Source organism: Larimichthys crocea, chromosome X (genome assembly GCF_000972845.2).
Source record: "Larimichthys crocea isolate SSNF chromosome X, L_crocea_2.0, whole genome shotgun sequence".
NCBI classification, from domain to species: domain Eukaryota; kingdom Metazoa; phylum Chordata; class Actinopteri; family Sciaenidae; genus Larimichthys; species Larimichthys crocea.
Genome location: NC_040020.1, coordinates 37,085,064 through 37,105,806, shown reverse-complemented (window position 1 = coordinate 37,105,806; position 20,743 = coordinate 37,085,064). Strand labels below are relative to the sequence as shown.

The following is a 20,743-nucleotide window of genomic DNA, read 5'->3' as shown; positions in this document are numbered from 1 at the left end:
GCTTTCTTAAACACCGTTTAACTATTTATTACTACTATTTTAGCCAAACCTGTTTTGGCAAAGAAGGTGTTGAGTTGAAGGTGTCCCAGTTGAAATGGCTTGTTCACACAAGTATAACCACAAATGAGCCATTTCAGAATCAATTGATTCTTTGCTTCATGCATGCATAGAAATTAGACATAAAGAGTAAAGAGGAACATGTACAGAGTGAATAAAAGTGGTTCAAGGATTAAACCCTGGGGAACTCCTCACATTTCAGTCTAATTTGTGCTGACTTGAATTACAAGGTGAATCTTCACACCATGTTCACTGAGCAGCTTAACATCGAAAACATCTAAAAAATATGAATCCTAAAATTTAAACATCTTTGAACTGACATTATAACATTGTTTTCTTTATGTCTAATACCTGTGATTCTCATCTCTGGTAGGTTCAACCAATGCATACAAATCTACAGCAACTTATTATGAATGCTTGAAACATAAAGTATAGTGTTGTAATATTTAATAGTGGAACTTCATACATCAAATTCTCTGAGGAGAACTACTGCATACACTATGTGTAGGTCTATAAAACCTTATGTGGCGCCAGACGGAGCTGTGTGAAAACTCCCTTAAGTGACCGAGACCTTATTGGTTGTGTGAAGACTACACATTTGAATGAAATGAAAAAAGGCATGGTGCTGAGTTAGAAATAAATGAGCTGACCATATTTACCAGACCTCAACAGTAGCTGATACTAGCGTAGCACACCTGAACCTCTGAACAAAATGTTAGTAGTTGACTTAAATTGTTGATAATGTAGTCACCACCCTGGATTTGACAAGAAATAAGAATGTGTGGAATTAAAAAGCTGCATCAATTTTAATTTCTAAAGTCACCATCAGACAGACAGTCAGACAATGTTATCAGAGTGTAAATCAATGGACATTTTTAATGCAAACAGGACAATACCTGAAAAATAAAATAGCATTGAACAGTATTAGTAACAAGCAGTGACTGCACTACACAAACTTATCATAACTTCTATCATCCACTGCAACACTGTTTGCACTGTAGCAGAAAGCAGGAACATCGAGGATAGACCTGTTACTGGAAACGGCACAGAGTGATTCTCAATGCAATCAATGTGATGTTGATGTTGACACCTCAACAACAAATATTTCTGAGCTTTTAGGATGAGTCATTTGAACAGTTTAACCTGGCTACAATTCCAGCAATGAGAATGAAAATCATGACTAGCAATGTCAGGCCACGCCGTAAAATCAGCTGCTTTACTGACAGAACATCTCCCACTGTAGTTGTGCTGAACTGTTGTAGACTGTGGCTTGGATCATGAGCTTCCAGATCAGCGTCATCCTCCTCAGCACTCACAGTCTTGGGTAGAGTAGCACTGACCTTGGCCTGGCTGTGATTTGAGTCTACAGGTTTGAGGGAGAGTTTGGTCTTAAAACGGTCACACAAGACTCAAAGCAGCAATGTTTTACATCAGAGAAAGAAGGAGGTGAAGACTGTGCCTAAACTCACCTGAGTGCTCAACCTCATCCATCTCTTTTTCTACTGTGATCCGGACTCCTGCTCTCACAAAAGCCTGTTCAGGAACATTAAGAACAGTTGCTGGCAGTGTTCCTTAACTTTGAAAACATTAAGACAAAGTTATGTAGCTACCTACCTCCTCAGCAGCCTTTATCCAATCAAGTTTCCACAAAACTGTGATAAAAACAATTGCCTGTAGTGTCCCACAGATGGTCAGTCCTGTCCACAGTCCTGCACAGAAACACAGAGTGTTTTAATGGCTTGCATGAGTGTTAGTTCACATCTATGACATGCAAGACATGGTAATTTCATAATAGCAGTTTGGTCTTACCTACAATCCCCATGTTTGCTGCAAACATGAGAGACACACCGATGGGAAAGCCAATGAAGTAGACGGCCACCAGATTCCACAGAGCACCAATCAACTGTTTCCCTGCTCCTCTGAGAACACTCGCAGCCACGCCCTAACGATAAATCACATCGTAGGTCAATATGTATAAAATGCTTTACGATTTACATGTATGAAATGGTTAACTGGACAGTGTTTCTCACCGCAGTGGCATCAGCAACAATGAAAAAAACGAATATGACCATAACTTTGAAAAATCTTTGAATAATGTCACTAAAAAAAAATAAAGAGATTAGTGTTAGATAGAAAAAATATATACTGACAATTACAGCTGAAATGTGAGAGTAAAAGACAGGAGAGGATTTTGTAATAAAAATGACCCCTAGCCAACCGATGAATATGATGCAGAGAATGCAAGAGATTGCAGAAACTTGTAAAATTATATCTCCATTAGACGTCATCCCCATTATCTTTTTGTTTGATCCGCATTGGTCAAAAAGACACAACTTGTTGATCGCTTAGCATCACAATAAGAACTTGAAAGACAACATGAACTGACTCAGAACTTTACTCACTGCTCTGAGGGTAAAATGTATCCAATGACATTCCTGGCGATGGTCAGACTGCCTCCAACAAAACAGGCAAGTGACTGTGTCAGAACAAAAGACAACACATACACACACACACACACACACACACACACACACACACTATATATATATAATATATATATATATTATATATATATATATATATATAATATATATAATATATATATATATATATATCTATATACCAAAGTGAAATATGTGTTGTCATTACTTTAATGACTTTCTCTAGCTCTAATGCAGCAACATGTACTGTATGCATTGGTCCTTACATGTACAAATGATGGAGACTTTGGAAGACAGCTTGGCTTGCTCTATGTTTCCTGCACCGAGAGCACTCCCAACCCGAACACAGGCAGCAGCAGAGAATCCTTGTGCGAACTGTGAAAGAAAATTACTTAATGACATAGATTATTACTAGAAATGCATTTATAATAATTTATTTAAATCCCTACGTTCAGGAATTTTTTTTTACAGGAAATTAAGCGAGAGAAAGACCAAGGTTGGTCTTAGTACATGGGGTGCACACTCTACCAGTTGATTCACCAGAGCCCCCCCTCACAAATACCTACCTTGAAGGAATATTTTGGGAAATAATATACAGCCTAAGCCTTAGCTTAGCATAAAGACTGGAAACACAGGGAAACAGCTAGTCGGGTATGTTAGCTAACATGCTGTATCTCATTTTTAATAACAGATAAAAATAACAGTTTTGGTTATTTCATGTGAGAAGGGAATTACCATGAAAGCCACAACACACAGCTGGTATACTATGGACTGAGCATCCAGCTCAACCTCACTTATCGCTCCGGCCAGGAACACTCCTATTTCTAATATCCACCATGGCAGACAAATCATGAGCATACTGGGAATGGCCAGTTTGATGAAAGGACCCCACTCCTGCAGACAGTCGAGTGACCAACCTGCAGGTCAGAGGTGTGCAGTTATAGAGAAGAACACACTGGAATGTTCATAAAACATAATCATAATCGTACATCAAAACCACAGACGCTGCAAGAGACATGAATGATGAAACAAGATGAAAGTATTAGACAGAATAAGAGTCATTGCAACAGAGTGTAGAGTGAAGACAACAGAAAGCATTTTTAACATTACACTCATGATGTGGTGGTCTCATCTCTACACATCTCTCCAAACTGACCTCCCCAGGTGGCTTTGTGCAGACCCCTCCAGCGGATGTAAAAGTAGAGGAACAAAGCCAGGAAATACTGTGAGATAGCATTGGCTGCAGCAGATCCACTTGAGAAGTATCATGGAGAACCAGCAGGTTATAGAGAAAGAGCAAAAAACAAGTACAAATAAGTAACATGTTGAGAAATGATCAACAATTCATTTCTAACACATAATCAAGATGCTGAAAAAAACTCACGCGACCCCCAGCTTCAGAGGATAAAGAAAGATGTAGTTGATGACTGCATTGAGGGCATTTCCGACCCCTCCTGTTATGGCCTGAGGCCACATAATTCCCTGAAAACCACAGCACAACCTAATGTTACTCTTAATGTTGATTATAATAACTGTGCTATAGCCAGTCTTCATTTCGCATCAGCAGCAGTGTACCTGATTTTGAAGATACTTCCCTTGTAACATGTACATAAAAGCTGCCTGTAGAAGGAAGACAGACACAGGTCATCATTATATTTTGTACCCTTTTTTTAAATAGCACAAACAGGGGAAATGTTTATAAAAATTAGGATGTACTGGGCTGCAGATGTTTTAACTCTTAGAGGGAGTGTATGTGGTTTTGTCTTTTTGTTTATTTGTGTATTCCCCTATCTAGCAGGTGTATGTTGAAGCTGCCTGGGAAAGGAAATTAAAAATGTTCAAGGACATGAGAAACAGACTAAAGGAAGTGTCATTTTGGACAAGAAACATAATGTTCATTACTAAGGGGAAAACCAAAAAAGGAAATCGTTAGTGGGAGATGTTCGAAGACAGCCCATTTTTGAATGCATTGTATAAAAACTACTGACAGAGCTCCACAGGGAGCCTTTTTCTCTGTAACCCTCTTGTGTGTTGCACTGTTAAATGCTCCTTCTTGTACAAGAATATTAAATTCAACTTAAACTTTGATACTTTGAATCCAGTCCTCCTTATTCAAAGGTTCTTCTTAAAAAATTCTCATGACACACTTCACTGAAAAAAAAAAACAATTTCCAAATGTCATTCATGTTTAATACTGTTCATATCTAATAGTACATGACAGGCAGACACACAGGCATATTTGAATAGACTTATATAGAATGAAAGTGTTCAGCTCTGTTACTTTATTAAAAGTAAAAATACTACTTTGTGAAAATACTCAGTTCCTGAATCCTTTTCCTTCAGCAGATTTAACTGTGAATACTCACTAGTATTCACACCAAAATATTAAATAGATAACATTCAGAATGGCTCATTTCAGAATTATATGTATTACTATATATTATAATATATTTACACTACCATTATTAGTTTACTATAGTAATTATTCTATAATTAGGATACAGTATGTGTACATCACTTTAATGGTACAGCTGGTAGAGATGGAGCTAACTAAATGACTAGTAGAGTAGAAGTATAAGAGTAGAATCAAATGGAAATACTTGAGTAAATGTACTTAGTTACATTCCACCACTGGCTGTACGTCTTACACACGAGTGACGACACAGAGGGGTTATGACATATAGCTGGATGTGTTGCATCTTGCGCTTGAGTGCATCATTAATCTATTCAATGACAGAGACGCCCCAAAAACTGCGCGCGAGGTGGGCGCCTGCGAAGCAGCACGTGTCTAACTCCTCCTCGAAATTCCCGCGTGCTTTACATATTGGACTCACCTCTTCTCTCACCTCTTCACTGTCAGGTGGAAGCAGTGGCACAAGTCCGTCCTGTCTGTTGAGCCCCTATGTTTAAGTCATGGACGGTCCTGGTAAGGCTAAATACACGGAGGGAGTGAAAGATGTAAAAGCAGGTGAAGCGGCTTCTTCTACTCGGAGCTCCGGTGGAGGCTGCGGCTCTTGTCTGAAGAGGATGGTGGGCTTCATCCCGCTGGAGTACCGGAGAGAGCTCGTACAAGTTTTCAAACTAGCTGGACCAGTGAAGACAGCAGCCCCCTCCTGTCTCCTGCACACTGTATGTCATTTCTGACTTGAATGTTGAATTGTTTGAATTATGCATCTTTCTCCCACTCCGTGATAAGGAAAGCTTCACCTTAGGTCCGTTTCATTTCACTTGGTTTTAGTGCTAATAAATAGGACCCCTTCAGGGTCTGCGGTCACCACAGTCAACACATAAACCTCATAACCTTTGATCATCCTGCACTTACATATAACTTGTACTGTATGTTTACTTATTGAATTACTGAGGCAAGAATGTGCTGGACTTGTTGTGTCTATATATATATATATATATATATATTGATATATATTGCATCTGCATTTCCACATTTTCCATTGATATGTAGCAGGCTATTTGGAATATGTATTAAATTGCTGCACATCTCATTAAAATAAAGATAAAAATAAAGACACAGAGAAGCACAACACACGTTGCCTTGTATATTTGTTATATTTTTATACAGTAAACTAATCATGTGTGTTTACTCAGTGTTTTTTGAAAACTTCCCTCATGTTTATATTTATTTTGTATGTATTTTTCTGGCATTTGGTAAACAAAAAATGAGTAATAATGGTATTGTGTTTGTTTTTTTTACACTCCAGGTCATTTCTCAGTTGATGATCTTCATGATCAGTTTCATCAGCACTGTTTCTGTGGACACCTGGGAAAAACTGAACTTGCTGGAGTGTCATTATCAATTGCAGTGAGTAGACTGCTCTCTGTGCTTGGACTGGTATCCCAGCCTGTTGGTACCGGGTGTTTGAATTTTCTTTTAATATATATATATTTTTTCTTTTATTGCAGGTGGTTAATGTGACCGGTATTTCCATTGGCACTGGTTGTCCGTTAACTTGTGGATACCCTCATATCTCAGGTAGCGTCCTCACCAGAGGTTTTTCACGTTATTATTTAACCAAGAGAAACACAGTCATTGCTGCTGTGTTCTCAGGTTGTCCTGGGGTCTTAGAGCAACTAAACAATGAGCTTTTTGTATCAAGTTAGTTTTCTTTTACCAGTCATGGCTTGGTTAGTGGTGTGATAAATGTTTTCTCCTGCTTCTTTATCTGTGGGCCTGTTTCATGCAGACCTATGGGAGCGGTAACTTGAAGCGTGTGGGTGTCATTCTCCAAAGGGGGATTCTGATCCGGCTGTTGGCTCACTATAGCGAAGAGGATGAAGGCAAAAACCCTTGTTAGCATCAAAAGCCATCATCCCAGTATAGATGCAAACAATGATGGAGCCAATTTGTTGATTGCAGAGTATGCAGTAGAAGATGATACAAGCTGAAACACAACATACCCAACAGACAGGCAAACCAACAGCAATAAGAAATCAAGAAAAAATAAATAAAGAAGGAAATTAGGCACACCTTTCCAAAAAACCTTTAAAATACAATTGATAAAAAAAAAAACCATGGCAATCAATCAGGCCAGTTTGAGGAACCAAGAAATTAAAAAGCCGTCTTGGACTCACAAAATTTAATAATGAATTCAGCAAGAAGAATCCTGACTGTGGTTTGGGCCCTTCAAATATCAAAATGTGAAGTCAGCTGACAGCAGGAAAGAACTCTGTCCATATATGCCACCGAAAGCTGGCTGTACTTTGTACCAACATGGAAAGGCCTATTACACATTTTTGGTTAGCGAAAAAGCCCCAAAGGGTCAGAAAAAAATTTCACTGAAAGTGTTGTAGACATGAGACAAGCGTATCATCTTAAGAAGGCATACAAAGGAATGAGGCCAGCATCCAACATAAAAGGGGGAAAATTGCAAAAAGATATCCCAAGGAGTAAGTTCAAACATATTAATGACTTAAATAGGATAAACACAAAAAGAAGCAAGTGCTGCTGGAAATCTAACCCAGGCCCTAAACAGAGATTATTTCTCAAAACAATTGTGGATATGAGGTCAGGAAGGCAACACATTCCATCATAATGTTTAATTGGAGGTTTCACATGACCCAGCAAAATCATAAAAGAATGCACACACATGTTGCATCCCACCTGCCCGGTTACAATCCCGAGTTCTTCAGTTGGAAACCCTTTCTGTGTACATATGTACACATAAAAAGGAATTGGCATTTGTTGGCACATCTTTGACAAAAGAAAAAAGTTTCATCTTTTATCTAGGATGCAACTGGAAGCATTGTGTCCAAGATCCCTAAAATAATAAGGAATCTTTAATATGGCCCCTTGTAATTGGCTGGACAGGGCAGAGGAACACCACCACTACCAGTGGCAGAGATGGTGTCAAATGGACCAACAGAGTGCCTACCCATTGTGGAGTGGAATCATGCTGGGAGAATCTGACGCAACCTGCTTTGGAGTGGACTGTAAGACAGACCAGGAGACAAGACCAACACAAGGACATGCAGTGATGAGGTGGTAGTGTAGTGAAATCGAAGAGGAAGATAAGAGGTGCTGAGAAGACAGGACTGAAAAACAAGGAGACAAAATTGTCATGTCGAACAATGGTTTTGGAATAGTAAAACCATCAAATCTTAAGGAAAAAAAAACAATTGCGACCTGGGGAACCTTCATAGCCGAACCATGTACGATCCCTACAGGATAGAGATATTGAGCCTATAATGAACCACAACTTGCCAGATCATCTCATTACATTACAAAGCCTCAACATTCATGGATATAAAGTTTGATCAGAGGAGAACATGGGCCAAAAAGGATCACCGAAGAGAAAGTTGGGCAGTCCAAATAACTACACACTGCTCCAGAACAAAATGTCAGTACCTAAACAGAAGAGGTTACAAAGAAGAAAGGAAAGGCAATGTCAAAGTGATGAGGGCCTTAGAGACCCTTCCTCCATCCCTGACAGGACGCAAGAAAAGGCAACAGAAAGCCAGCGGCTAAGGCTAAACACTGAGAAGATAAAATCGAAGAAAAAGAAGGTCTCATACAAGGAAATGTTTCACAAAGTGAAATCGGGCCTGCTGAGCAATGTCCCTTGAAGTCATCTCTCTCATTCCTGATGGAAACCCTGGAAAAGGCTGCAGAAGGAGATGCCACCACACTTCAGACAAGTGCGAATAACCCATGTTTCTAGGTATGGAAAATCACTATGACTTACATTCAAAACATTCCGAGCGAAGTAGACAGCTAATGGGCCAATGTATTGTTTTGATCTCTGCTCCACCCTAAGGTTATTTGGTGCATATAAAAAAATAGATGTAAGATGATTTTCTTTTATAAACGACGGTAAGGTAAAACAACCACTGTGGAAAAAGGAGAGAAACAAGATTGTTCGTTGCAGCCAATTTAATCATCTGACAAATTTGTCCATCGGTCTAGACACAAAGATTCCTGTCACTAGAGCCTCCAATCTCCTTGATGGCGAGGTAAAAGAATATTAATTCATTACATGTCCCATTACATATTAAAGTGAAACTTCTCACAATATAACCAATTTTTTTTGTTTTTTTTTTTGCAATTGGGGTTTTCTTTCTCTTTCAGTCATATTTTTCTTCATCACACCATTCTGAAGAAAGATGGGTTCAAAACGACTGTAACACCTACTAGACCGAAACTTGTTAGGGGTGTTTTCGTTGTTGGAAGAAACACAGCAAGTTTTAGAATGTAATTAGCATTAAAACTCATAAAATAATGGCTGTATCAGCCCCACTGGTAAATTTGTATGAAAAACGGAACCGATAATGTAAACTGCAAAACTTAATGCCTTTATATCTAAATATTTTAGGTGAACTTTTGACCATATGATGGCAATTGCCGGATGTGTGAAATGTGCCCGCAGCACTGGACGTTTTCGGGAGTAATACACCTAGAACACTAAGATATTGGAAAGAAATTAATATTTATATTTTGATGGTGTGCCTAACCACTTTCCTAATGGAACAGACTATTGCAAATGCACCATCCAGCCAGATATTTGTGGTTGATCCAGCTAATGCAAGACATGAACCTTGAGGACTCAAGAGAGGCAGCCAAGTGTTTCCAGCGAGACATATTTAATATTAAATGATTTTTTTTCACAGGAGCCAAAGTTCTTCTAGCAGTGCCCCCCTGATGCAGACTCTGACAAACACTTTAAAAACGAATAATTATTTATAATAATAACCTTGAGGAATAAATATTGACATTATTAACGAACAATAACAGTGCACATATTTTGGTGACAGTAAAAAATAGGTTCAACCAACGATTCAATCAGAAAATGGGAAGAAGGGATTGGTTAAAAACAAACATACCTGGAATGGCCTGCCCGATCGATTGTGCAACAACAAAGGGATGGACCAGCTGTGGCGTGTTTGTCAGGCAGGTGAGAACACATTTGTTTTATAAAGCTTGATATGTCCTAACCATTGTGGCCTTGGGATGATATGTCTTACAAATCTCGTACGAACCATGACGGAGCGTTATCAACGCCTGTCAGTTTTAAAATCAATTGTAAGAGTATGAGAAAAAAAACTAAGTTCTGAAGTTGTGCTTTTTTTTCCACTCAGATGGCGAGAACAAACTATTGAGGACATTCCCGCAATCCCGGAGGAATTCACATTAAATATCCATCTCGCAAAGACATTGCACAGCAGAGAAGACAGATGGATGAGGACATCCTTCTTGCACTCAGGTTACGTTTAGGATAGTATGGATCACTAAATAAATATTTCTAAAACATTTCTTTAAGATAACATTTCTGTTATACAGGCAATCGACAAATTGTGTCTAGAGAGTTTACAGTGTTCCCCCCCCCCCCCTGTTATAAGCGTATTTTATTGTAAACTTGTAGTCATTACGTGTTTCCAAGGCATTTGAAGGAGAGCCAGTGTTAGGATTTTCACCACATTCACATTAACAAGTGATTTTCAAATTCTTTTCTGCACAATCAGTTGGTAGTTCCTTTTGTTGTGTCATTTCCATTCAAAGGAGGATTTTGCTCGTATGTGTGCCTAAGTAAAGTGCCTTCTGTCACTGCAAAAAAAAACACCACCACTACACAAGAAAATACTGGGTAAGTGTCATAAATGTGGAGAAGTTAGTAATTCATTAAACTTCAAACTAAGTGGTGTATCTCTTGTGAATATTGTCTATTGTTACAGATTGCAATGTGATAAGTGCCAGAGATGTTTCAATGCACCTTGCTTGGGTTGACCTCCGACAGGAATTTCAGCTGAAAATGAAGAATTGGTGGTGTGACATGTGCTGCTGCGTGTGAATATAATGCGTCCTGATACCATGATAGATGTTTGTTTTCTGCGATAAAGTCTCACCTGTAGTATTAAGGGCATCTACAGTATGATCTACTACACAAACAGAAGGGAAAAAGTCATTTATTGTTGGATGACATTGTGTACTTATAAAATACATACAATGTGTCAGCCGGGACTCAATGAGGACTCAGTACAGAGTGAGGCAGAGAGCTGTTTTAATTCAGAAACAATAGGCCTCGTTGAGTGAGGCTATTGAAAAAAAGCCTAAAAACTAAAAGAACAAAAATAAAATCACTCCAATGGAGGAAAAACTCTAAATCTTCTTATTAAAGAATAACAGATCAAAAATCACTCTCAACCGGAAAAACCAAAAGGCTTGAGAACATATACTAAGGGCTCAAAAACGAGGCTGAAAACACACTAGGCTTAATACAAAGAACAAAAAGGCTAGATTAGGAAGAAAAAAACAAAAAAAAATCACTCATACAAGGTAGAAAAACAAACACAGAGCCAAGATGCTGTGGCTGTGGCTATGGAAAAAAAGGGCTTTGGTGCACGCTACGAAAGGACGAACAACTTCGGCACGGGACAAAGGGAGACGCAGGACAATATATACACACAAGGTATGGGGAACAGGGAAACCAATCAGGCCAGGGAACGAATCAGGACCGGTGACACGAGAAGGCAAGTGACCTGAAAACGAGCGAGTCCTCTTTCAAAATAAAACAGGAAATGACAAAGCACATTAACAAAACCCCCAGCTTGACCTCACCGCGGTCAGACAGTACCCCTCCCTCTAGCGCCGACTTCCTGACGGCCCAGGCTGGTCAGGGTGATCTCTATAAACAGTCATCTATCAGGCTTGTGGTGGCGATGATGTGAGCGAAGGAACCCATTGTCGCTCCCTCGGGCCGTACCCCTCCCCAGTCACCAGGAATGCCCGGCTGCGCACAGCCAGTAACTTTTGACTTATGACTGGACCCCCCCCCTGAGGGTGCTGAGGTGGGCAGGAGTGTGCGCTACTCTACCCCGCCAGGTGCTTGCTCCATTGGCTGGGTTCTGTGACACTCGACAACCGTGGCCGGTTCCAGCTTTGCTGGTTGAGGCGCTCGGTCTGGCCTTGTTGCCGTCCAGGGTTGATATCCTGAGTCAGGTGGCTTTGGCCCCGCATGAGCTGGGCAGAATTCCCCTCCCAAACCGGGACACAAGGGGCCCCCGGTCCGATACAATTTCTTTGGAAAGCCCGTATTCTGAGACGTGGTAGTCATGATCTCTGTTAGTTTCCTTGCGCCGAGGGTCAGTTTAGCAAGAGCAATAACACTCGCATCTGTGAATCTGTCCACCACGTGAGGACAGTAGTGTTTACCTTGTGATGTCGGGAAGCCCCGTGACGAAGGTCCAAAAGAGATTTCTGCCCACGGGGGGGGGGGGGGGGGGGGGGCGGGGGGTTGCTGGAGGCATGCTGTAACCGATGGAGTCTTATTGGCGGGCGCGCCGAGCAAGCCTCCACGTACTCCTGACCTCTTCCATGGACCGGCCACAGCAACCTCCGGAGGGATGTCGAACATGGCCCGCGAACTCCGGATGGCCAGGAAGCAAGCGGAGTGTGGGACCAGTGGATCACCGGTGGGCCGCACACTCAATGGGACAAAAACAACCCAATTTTCCTGGGCACCCACTCAGGTGGCCGAGACTCACCATTAAGCCTGCTTAAACCTCCTTTTCTATTTTGCAGGAAACCGCTCCAACCACACAGGACAGTGAAGAATGGTCAGGCTCCTTGGCACAGGCTCGGGGTCGAAGAGTCAGAGACAGGGCGTCAGGCCTGACATTACCTGGGAAAAACCTGGCTGTAGGCAGAGGGAAAAGAGGAATCTAGTAAAGAAAAAGTGCCCACTGCCTGGCGAGAATTTAGTCCTTTTTTTCATATACTCTCAGTTCTGTGGTTCGGTCCAGGACAATAAACGTCTGATCGGGCCCCTCCAAACCGTGGCCGCCACTCCTCCGAGCCCCTTCACCGCATCCACGCCAGCTCTCGGTCCGCTGACACATCAAGTTCCTCTCTGCCTGGACAACCGTCGAGACAGAAGGCACGGGATGCATTCTTACATCCCCCTCGGATCTCTGGACAGCACAGCTCCTCCGATTCCTCATGGAGCCTCCACCTCCACCACAACATGCGCGCTGAGAATCGGGCAGGTGAGATGGGGGAGCCGTGGCGTGAAGCGGCGGCTTGAGGTTCTGGAAGGCGGACTTCTGCCTCTGTTAGTCCAGTGGACGATTGCACCTTGGTGGAGGTGAGTGCATGAGCGCCGAGCTTGCTGTGTGGCAGAAGTTTCTGTAAACCGCCTATAAAAGTTAACAAAACCAAGGAACACTGGACTTTTTTGCGGCTATCAGGTTGTGGCCATTTGCCCAAAGCCACTCAACTTTAGCCGGATCATCTGCACCCTGTCCAGGGGCTGCAATGAAAACTCACTCTTCCTCCTGACAAACCAGCTTGTGGTCTAAGAGTCTCCTGAGAACTTTTGCCACGTGGGCCATTGGCAGTCTAGGTCCAGGAGAGTAGCATAGGATGTACGTACAGGAAAATACACGGAATGTCTAAAAAGTCCCTAAGGACACTTAACTCCCGATGCCTCCGGTGGCCCAAGCTCTGGCTCTACCTGTCAGGTGAGAAACCATGAACGCTATCTTGGATCTGTCCGTCCGTGACAAAAGCATGAGGGAGCTGCTCAAAGTGGATGGAGCAATCAATGAGGAAGGCCTTGCATTGTCCTGGCTCCCCAGAGCAGAGGGCATGCTGCAAGCTGCTGGGAGACTCCGGCGCCGCAGGTGGCTGGTGGTCTGCCGAAGGTGGTGCACCAGCTCTCTCACCTGGGATGAGAGCTCCCCAAAATGCGCCGCCGATGCGGGCTTCCTGAGCCCGTAGCGTAGCCGCCCACTGGCCAGCCTCTGCTGAGTCCATACTGGCCGAAGTGTACTGTCAGGCCGGGACTCAATGAGGACTCAGCAGCAGAGTGAGGCAGAGAGCTGTTTTATTCAGGACAACAATATCCTCGTTTGAGTGAGGCTATGAAAAAAGGCCTAAACTAAAGAAAACAAAAAAATCACTCCAATGGAGGAAAAACTCTAAACTTCTCTTATTAAAGATTAACAAAATCAAAATCACTCTCAACGAGGAAAAACAAAAAGGCTATGAAACATTAACTAAAGGCGCTCAAACGAGGCTGAAAACACACTAGGCTAAATACAAAGAAACAAAAAGGCTAGACTAGGAAGTACAACAAAAAAATCACTCATACAAGGTAGAAAAACAAAAGAACACTAGCGCTAAGTGCTGTGACGTGGGCTATGGAAAAAGGGCTTTGGTGCACGCTACGAAAGACGAAACACTTCGGCACGGGAACAAGGGAGACGCAGAACAATATATACACAAGGTAATGGGGAACAGGTGGAAACAATCAGGTCAGGAAGACAATCAGACCGGTGAGACACAGGAAGGGCAAGTGGACCTGAAACGAGAGGAGAGTTATCTTTCAAAATAAAACAGGAAATGACAAGACATAACAAAAACCCAGCTTGACCTCACTATGACACTATGTCCATATAAAGTGTTTTTTCACAATAATCTCACCTGTAGTAGTTAGGGCATTACAAGTGTGATCTACTACAGCAAAAGAAAAGATAAAAAGTTCATTTTTTGATTTTAAGTGAACTTTTTCATGACTAATTCACACAACATGTTAATTTGCAGACGGTCCCAGCCGAATGTCAAGCGAATATCGAACAACGAACCAACTTCACCTCGTTGAAACCGATATAATGAGATATATATAGATATATATACTATAATATATAGAGAGAGAGAGGATAGCTGTTGTTAAAGCCGCAGGTATGGACGTTGCTAGGTACACAGAGGGAGTGAACGGAGCTTGACAGGAGCTGAAGCGGCTGCCTTGTTCAGAGCTCCGACTCGGCTCTTGCCTGCAGCGTATCCGAGGCTGTGTGCCGTTAGACCACTGGAATGAGATAGTTACAACTTCTTAACTAGGCGCACCTGTGTGAGACTCAACTCAGTTTTTCGGCTATAGTTAATAGTTGTCATCATATACGGTCATGGTTGGGCGAATCTAACATTCACTTTTGATCATCTTCACTTGCGGTGCACGCTGCGTTTGTGCCAAATCTTTCATATCTGACAACCTGGAATGTCTTCATGGGTGGGTAGCGGGATCACACAGGAAAAACCACAAAGATGTTTTGGACAGAACATATTGGCTGTAGCATTGTGGTCAGGGAGCCAGTATTTGCCTTTTTGTTTCATTCATCTTTCTGATGAAGTAGCGTGGAAACTTCCATATTATGATTAATCGTAAACACAAACCACAGTGTGATTTATGACTTGTGTTCTTCATTTCTTTCAGCAAAACATGCATTTTTTTAATATAATATTTTCCAGGTCATCTCCCAGTTGATGGTGTTTAATTATCAGCATTGGTCAGCATGATGTTCTGTGGTCACCAGGGGAAAACAGAACTAGCAGGAGTATCCTTAGCAGCTGCGGTGAGGCATATCTTTGTTTAGTTTATACTGCCTGTTTGCTGCCATTGCTTCTCTAAGCTTGCTTTTAGATTTGTATTGTTTGGTAATGTTTTGTCAATCGCAGGTGGTTACCATTACTGGATTTCCATTGGCATTGGTTTATCAATTCAGCAACTTGTGATACCCTCATATCTCAGGTAGTGTCCTCACCAGAGGTTGTTCTTTCCCCTTATAAACAGATAAACATGAGCTCTGGTGTCAAGTTTGTTATCATGACCTATCAACACCTTTGCTTAGTAATGCTATCGTTGTGTTCTAACTCCACTTATTTATCTGCCTGTTTCATGCAGACCTATGGGAGCGGTAACTTGAAGCTGTGGGGCGTCATTCTCCAAAGGGGGATTCTGATTCTGCTGTTGGCCTGTTTCCCCTGCTGGGCCGTCCTCATTAACACTGAACCTCTCTTACTCGCTCTCAGACAGAGCGCAGAGGTCGCCAGGTTAGACCAATGGTGAAGTATGTTTGTGTAAAGGTGGTTGTTAGAAGTAGATCAGAAACAGCGCACACACAAATTTTGTGGTTGTCAATGTTGCACACTTGTAGTGATACTGAACCAATAGCTTCATACATTACATATACACAATATACAGTATTCAATTTGACATGTTTTTCACATACACGTTGTTTTGTTGTTCTTCTGCATAAGCTCACCCAGCTGTATGTGAAATCTTCATGCCTGCTCTGCCAGTAGTTTGGTGCCCTTTTTCCTCACGACCAGTCTCTTTACACTACCTCGACCTACCGACTCTCAGACTTTTCAGTTTGATCTGAACCAAAATCACAGTGTTGAAACCTTCCCAGACCATGGTCCATACCAAAACAGGAGGAAAAGATGTGGTCTCGACCCTGATCAAGTTGCATAATAGTTTTGGGTTTTTCCCTGTGTGTTTTTGGATGCTTCGATCATTTGGTACTTGTGGCAGGCTATCGCCAGAAACAGGAAAAGGAAGTATAGTTCACATGTTATGACGACAGGACATGAGTTCTTTTGTTGTTTGTAGAACTGCAATATAAAACTCTATGTAGATCAATTATATCGTTGCAACAAAACAACAAGCCTTGGTTTGGACTTTCGGTTGAAAGGTCCTAAAACATCTTTCAGTTAATTTTGCGTTGATATTAATAAATGGAGTATGTAAATGTCCAGGTGGTGTGAGGCCGCAGGGAAGACACCAATTGCGGACAATGCACAACATCAGCAGTTCAGGGGTCATTGCAATGGTGAACAGACAAATCTTACGCAGCAGACAGATACAAAAATCAAAAGCCCATAAAGAAAGAAACTACTAAAGCAAGTTCAGTAAAGTCTGAACTAAAAAATTCCAACCTCCTAGGCAAGGCAGGGCAAGGCAAGTTTATTTGTTAGCACCATTCATACACAAGGCAATTCACAGTGCTTTACAGAGGCAGGAAAAACATTTGACATTAAGACAAGCAAGCAATAGAAATAAAAAATGAAAAAGAGAAGAAAATCAATTAAAAATATCAGAATGTCATTTAAAATCATTAAAACGAAAAATGAAAGTATAAAACATTAAACGATCACTGGTTATGATTACAAATTCTTTAAAAGTTCTTTAAAGAGCTCAGCCATAAGCACGTGGAAAATATCAATAATCAAATCAATTTTTTTGTATAGCCCAAAGTCACAAAGTACATTTGCCTCAGAGGGCTTTACAATCTGTACCGGGATGACACCCTCTGTGCTTAGACCCTCGGTTCGAGTGAGGAAAAACTTGCCCCACAAAAACCCTTTTAACAGGGAAAAAATGTGGAAGAACCTCAGTGAAGCGCCACAGAGGAGGGATCCCTCTCCCAGGACGGACAGACGTGCAATGGATGTCACGTGTACCGGAACAAATCACACACAAACATTTGTTACAATGACTGATAAAATGACAATGAATTATAATGAATGATAAAATGATTACATAATGATATGGTAGTAATAATGACAGTAATAATATATGTAGGGGCGTAATGCAGGATCACAGCAGCGCGCCACGATCCGCAGAACCTGCTGGACGACAGAGCACAGAAACTCCGGGAAGTTTGGTTGCTAACAGCATTAATGAGACATGCACAGATGGAGAGATTGGAGAGATGGAGGAGATATAGAGTATAGATATACTATATAGAGAGAGTGAGATAAGAGAAATATAGCGAGATCATCGAGAGAGAGATGGTAATTATATATAGAAACGTTTTTAAACCTGGATTTAAAAGTGCTAAGAGTTGGGCTGATTTCAGTCCTGCTGGTAGTTTGTTCCAGTTGTGAGCAGCATAACTGCTAATGCTGCTTTACCGTGTCTGTGTTTGAACTCTGTGTTCCACTATCTGACCTGAGTCAGTAGATCTCAGAGCCCTACTGGGTCTATATTCTACTAACATTTCGTTTATGTATTGTGGGCCTAAACCATTCAGTATTGTAAACTAGTAGCAGACTTTAAAATCTTATCTGTGGCTAACTGGGAGCCCGTGTAAAGACTTAAGAACGGGGTGACGTGTTCTGATCTCTTTGTTCTGGTCAAACTTGAGCTGCTGCGTTCTGGATGGCTGCAGCTGTTTGATACTTTTTGGGGAGTCAGTCAAAAGACCATTACAGTAGTCAAGTCTACTGGAGATGAAAGCATGGATCAGCTTCTCCTGATCTGTTTGGGACATAAAGCCTTAACTGGATATGTTTCTTAAGTTGGTAGGAAGTGTTTTGGTGACTGATTTTATGTGACTGTTGAAGGTCAGATCTGAGTCTATCAACACGCCAAGGTTTTCGGACTTGGTCTTAGTTTCTAGAGACAGTTAACTCAAGGGTTTACTGACAGCACCTCTTCTCTTATTACCAAAAACAATGACCTCAATTTTTCTTGATTTACTGAAGAAAATTTTGGTTCATCCAATTTTTGACTTGCTCTAGACAGTTACACAATGACTCTATAGGACTGCAGTCATAATTACCTTCTAGTAGAATAAGTACAATGAAATGACACTCAAAGTCGGCATGGTGCCTCAGATTTGTACCAAGTGCTGCAGGGCTGATGAGAAAAGTCAGAAGAGGCATGCGTAGGTGGGTGGAAGAGGGGGTGTCAGGTGAGAAGGCAGTAAGGAGTGGCTGGAAATAGGAGTGAGAAAGGAGAAGAAGTCAGCGAGTTTGGTGTACAGCTCAAGGATTGTTGGTCTGGGGATTATTGAAAGTACATGGCCTGGAAGAAGTTAGCAGCAGATGACATGGGATGCGTTACATTAGCCCACTTTCCCTCCTTCACTTCCCCTGAGCCGATGGTATTGTGTAACAGCATAAGTGACACAGAGGTCACTTGGAGACATGAAGGTAATTAAATGAAACATTCTTCTTACCTTTGTACATTTTTAGCCCAAACTGGATTGACCACCATTCTGCTTTTTACAAATCATCTGAAATACCTGCAGATCTTTAAAAAAAAATAAATCATAAAAAAAAAACTGATCTGTTCATTTACACTGATGTTGATGATGATGCATTGGTCCACATTTGAATAGTGCCACTGTACCACCATGCCACCCTACATATATATATAATCTATATATATATATATTATATATATTATATATATATTCTACATTCACATCTATAACCTAATGTCTTTAACACATATTGATATATTTTTGTCATTTTATAGTTGATTATTACTCTCACGTCTCAAATTTGCTCCTTTGCTGCGGATAATTACGACTGTTAATTTACAAGAATAAAAATTAATCAGTGTTAGTAGTTGATTCAAATAATCATGAATGATGTGGGAGCGAAAAACCTGTCTGGCAGTTCTTTAACATTCTTATTGTTTCATACTGTTACTTTCTAGACAGGAAAATTCTCCACACGGCCCCGCTGCCCCGGCGGCCAATACATTGTGTTAGTAATGGTTACAATCAATCAATAAGTATGCTTAATTACTTATAAAAGGTAAAAGTATAAATGTAAGGAATATTAATTCTGATAACAGCAAATGTATAGATACATTTATGAATCTAATAAAGAAAAATAAACTGGCTGATCGACTCATCGGACCCTTTCCCTGCCTACGGGTGCTGTCCCTAAAGCGAGGAAAAGAAAAAAAACCTTTAAATGTATATACAATTGCCATCATTCTCTTTCTCTTAAGCATACATTACATCAGAACACTATAACTTCCTTTCAGATTTTCTATAGGTTCTTCATTATGCTGTGGAATAGAGTCTAGACAAGCATGTCGTTCATGTAGATTGGCTCTCCTACTTGCTCGAGCCGGATACATTCTTCATATGTGTCGTCACTCCCGACTCTAGCCACACCCCGTCCGTCAGTCATCTCACGCCTCTCGACCTCATCAGCTGTGGAGGCAGGTTGATAGAACAATTGTTGTTTAGTTAGAGCAGTGGTAATCAATCTTTGTATCAATTCTCTCATACATGGAATACAACAGCATCCACAGGTGACTAAGACAGCAATTGCAATTCCTACAGACATTATCAGTACCTTCAGGATATTTCCCCATCTCCCAAACATATCTTCCATCCATTCTGTGATTGGATCTGTTATACCTGCCAGCTCCTCTGACAGTGAGGTCAGTCCTTCCAGTGCCTTTGTGATGCTGCCATCAGGTGCTGTGTTATTTGGGATAAAGGTACAACATAGATTTCCAAAAAGCTTACACACACCTCCTTTTTCAGCTAGCAGCATGTCTAAGGCTAATCTGTTCTGCCAGGCCATCAGACTAGTTTTATCCAATTGTTCGTGGATGCCTCTGAATCCATCACGAGTGTAATTAATGAAGCGTTGTTGGTTGTAATAGATGTAATTTATCCAATCCACATTTTTATTTATTGCAACCCACCAGGTAAAGAATGATTCAAAACCTGCTGCAACCTGGTTTCTAGCTTTAAACTAATCTGGGACCCCTCTGGGAACGCCAATTGAATCCAAATAGACTCTAGAATCAAATGAAGTGGGTATTATCTTATCACGTTTAACTCTGTGCACTTCTTCTGTAGTCAGTGTGGGAAACTGTGGACTCATGGGAAGCAGGTATGTAGGCATCATTAAGTGAATCAGAGCACAGGTACCATACCAGAGTTTAGGCAGCTTAGGTCTTAACTTCTGTCCTCCACAATACCACCATATATCTGATCGTGCGTAGTCGTGGGCGATCATCAGCTCATCTGTGATTCCATAGGGATTTCTTCCAACCGTAATGATGGTGCCACATTCTGTCAGGACTCCTGTATCTTGTCCGCCGGCTGTACCCTGTTTCCTAGACAGGCAGGTGTAATTCCCCTTGTATGGTGTGTACCTTGGCGGAACAATCTTAGTGGAAACAGCTGGAAAGAGATAC

The 20,743-nt window shown here is 41.3% G+C and overlaps 1 protein-coding gene across 1 annotated transcript; it reads right to left on the bottom strand.

Moving 5' to 3' along the window:
* Positions 1-911: 911 nt before the first annotated feature.
* Positions 912-5,539, bottom strand: LOC113744038 (multidrug and toxin extrusion protein 1-like). Its single transcript, XM_027283001.1, has 11 exons — positions 5,486-5,539; positions 4,074-4,118; positions 3,883-3,980; positions 3,655-3,752; positions 3,234-3,415; positions 2,753-2,873; positions 2,088-2,401; positions 1,867-1,999; positions 1,672-1,766; positions 1,527-1,590; positions 912-1,420 (listed from the first exon to the last, which is right to left on the bottom strand). The coding sequence occupies exons 1-11, from the start codon at positions 5,537-5,539 to the stop codon at positions 1,173-1,175; spliced, it is 1,452 nt and encodes a 483-aa protein (XP_027138802.1). The 3' UTR covers positions 912-1,172.
* Positions 5,540-20,743: the final 15,204 nt, after the last annotated feature.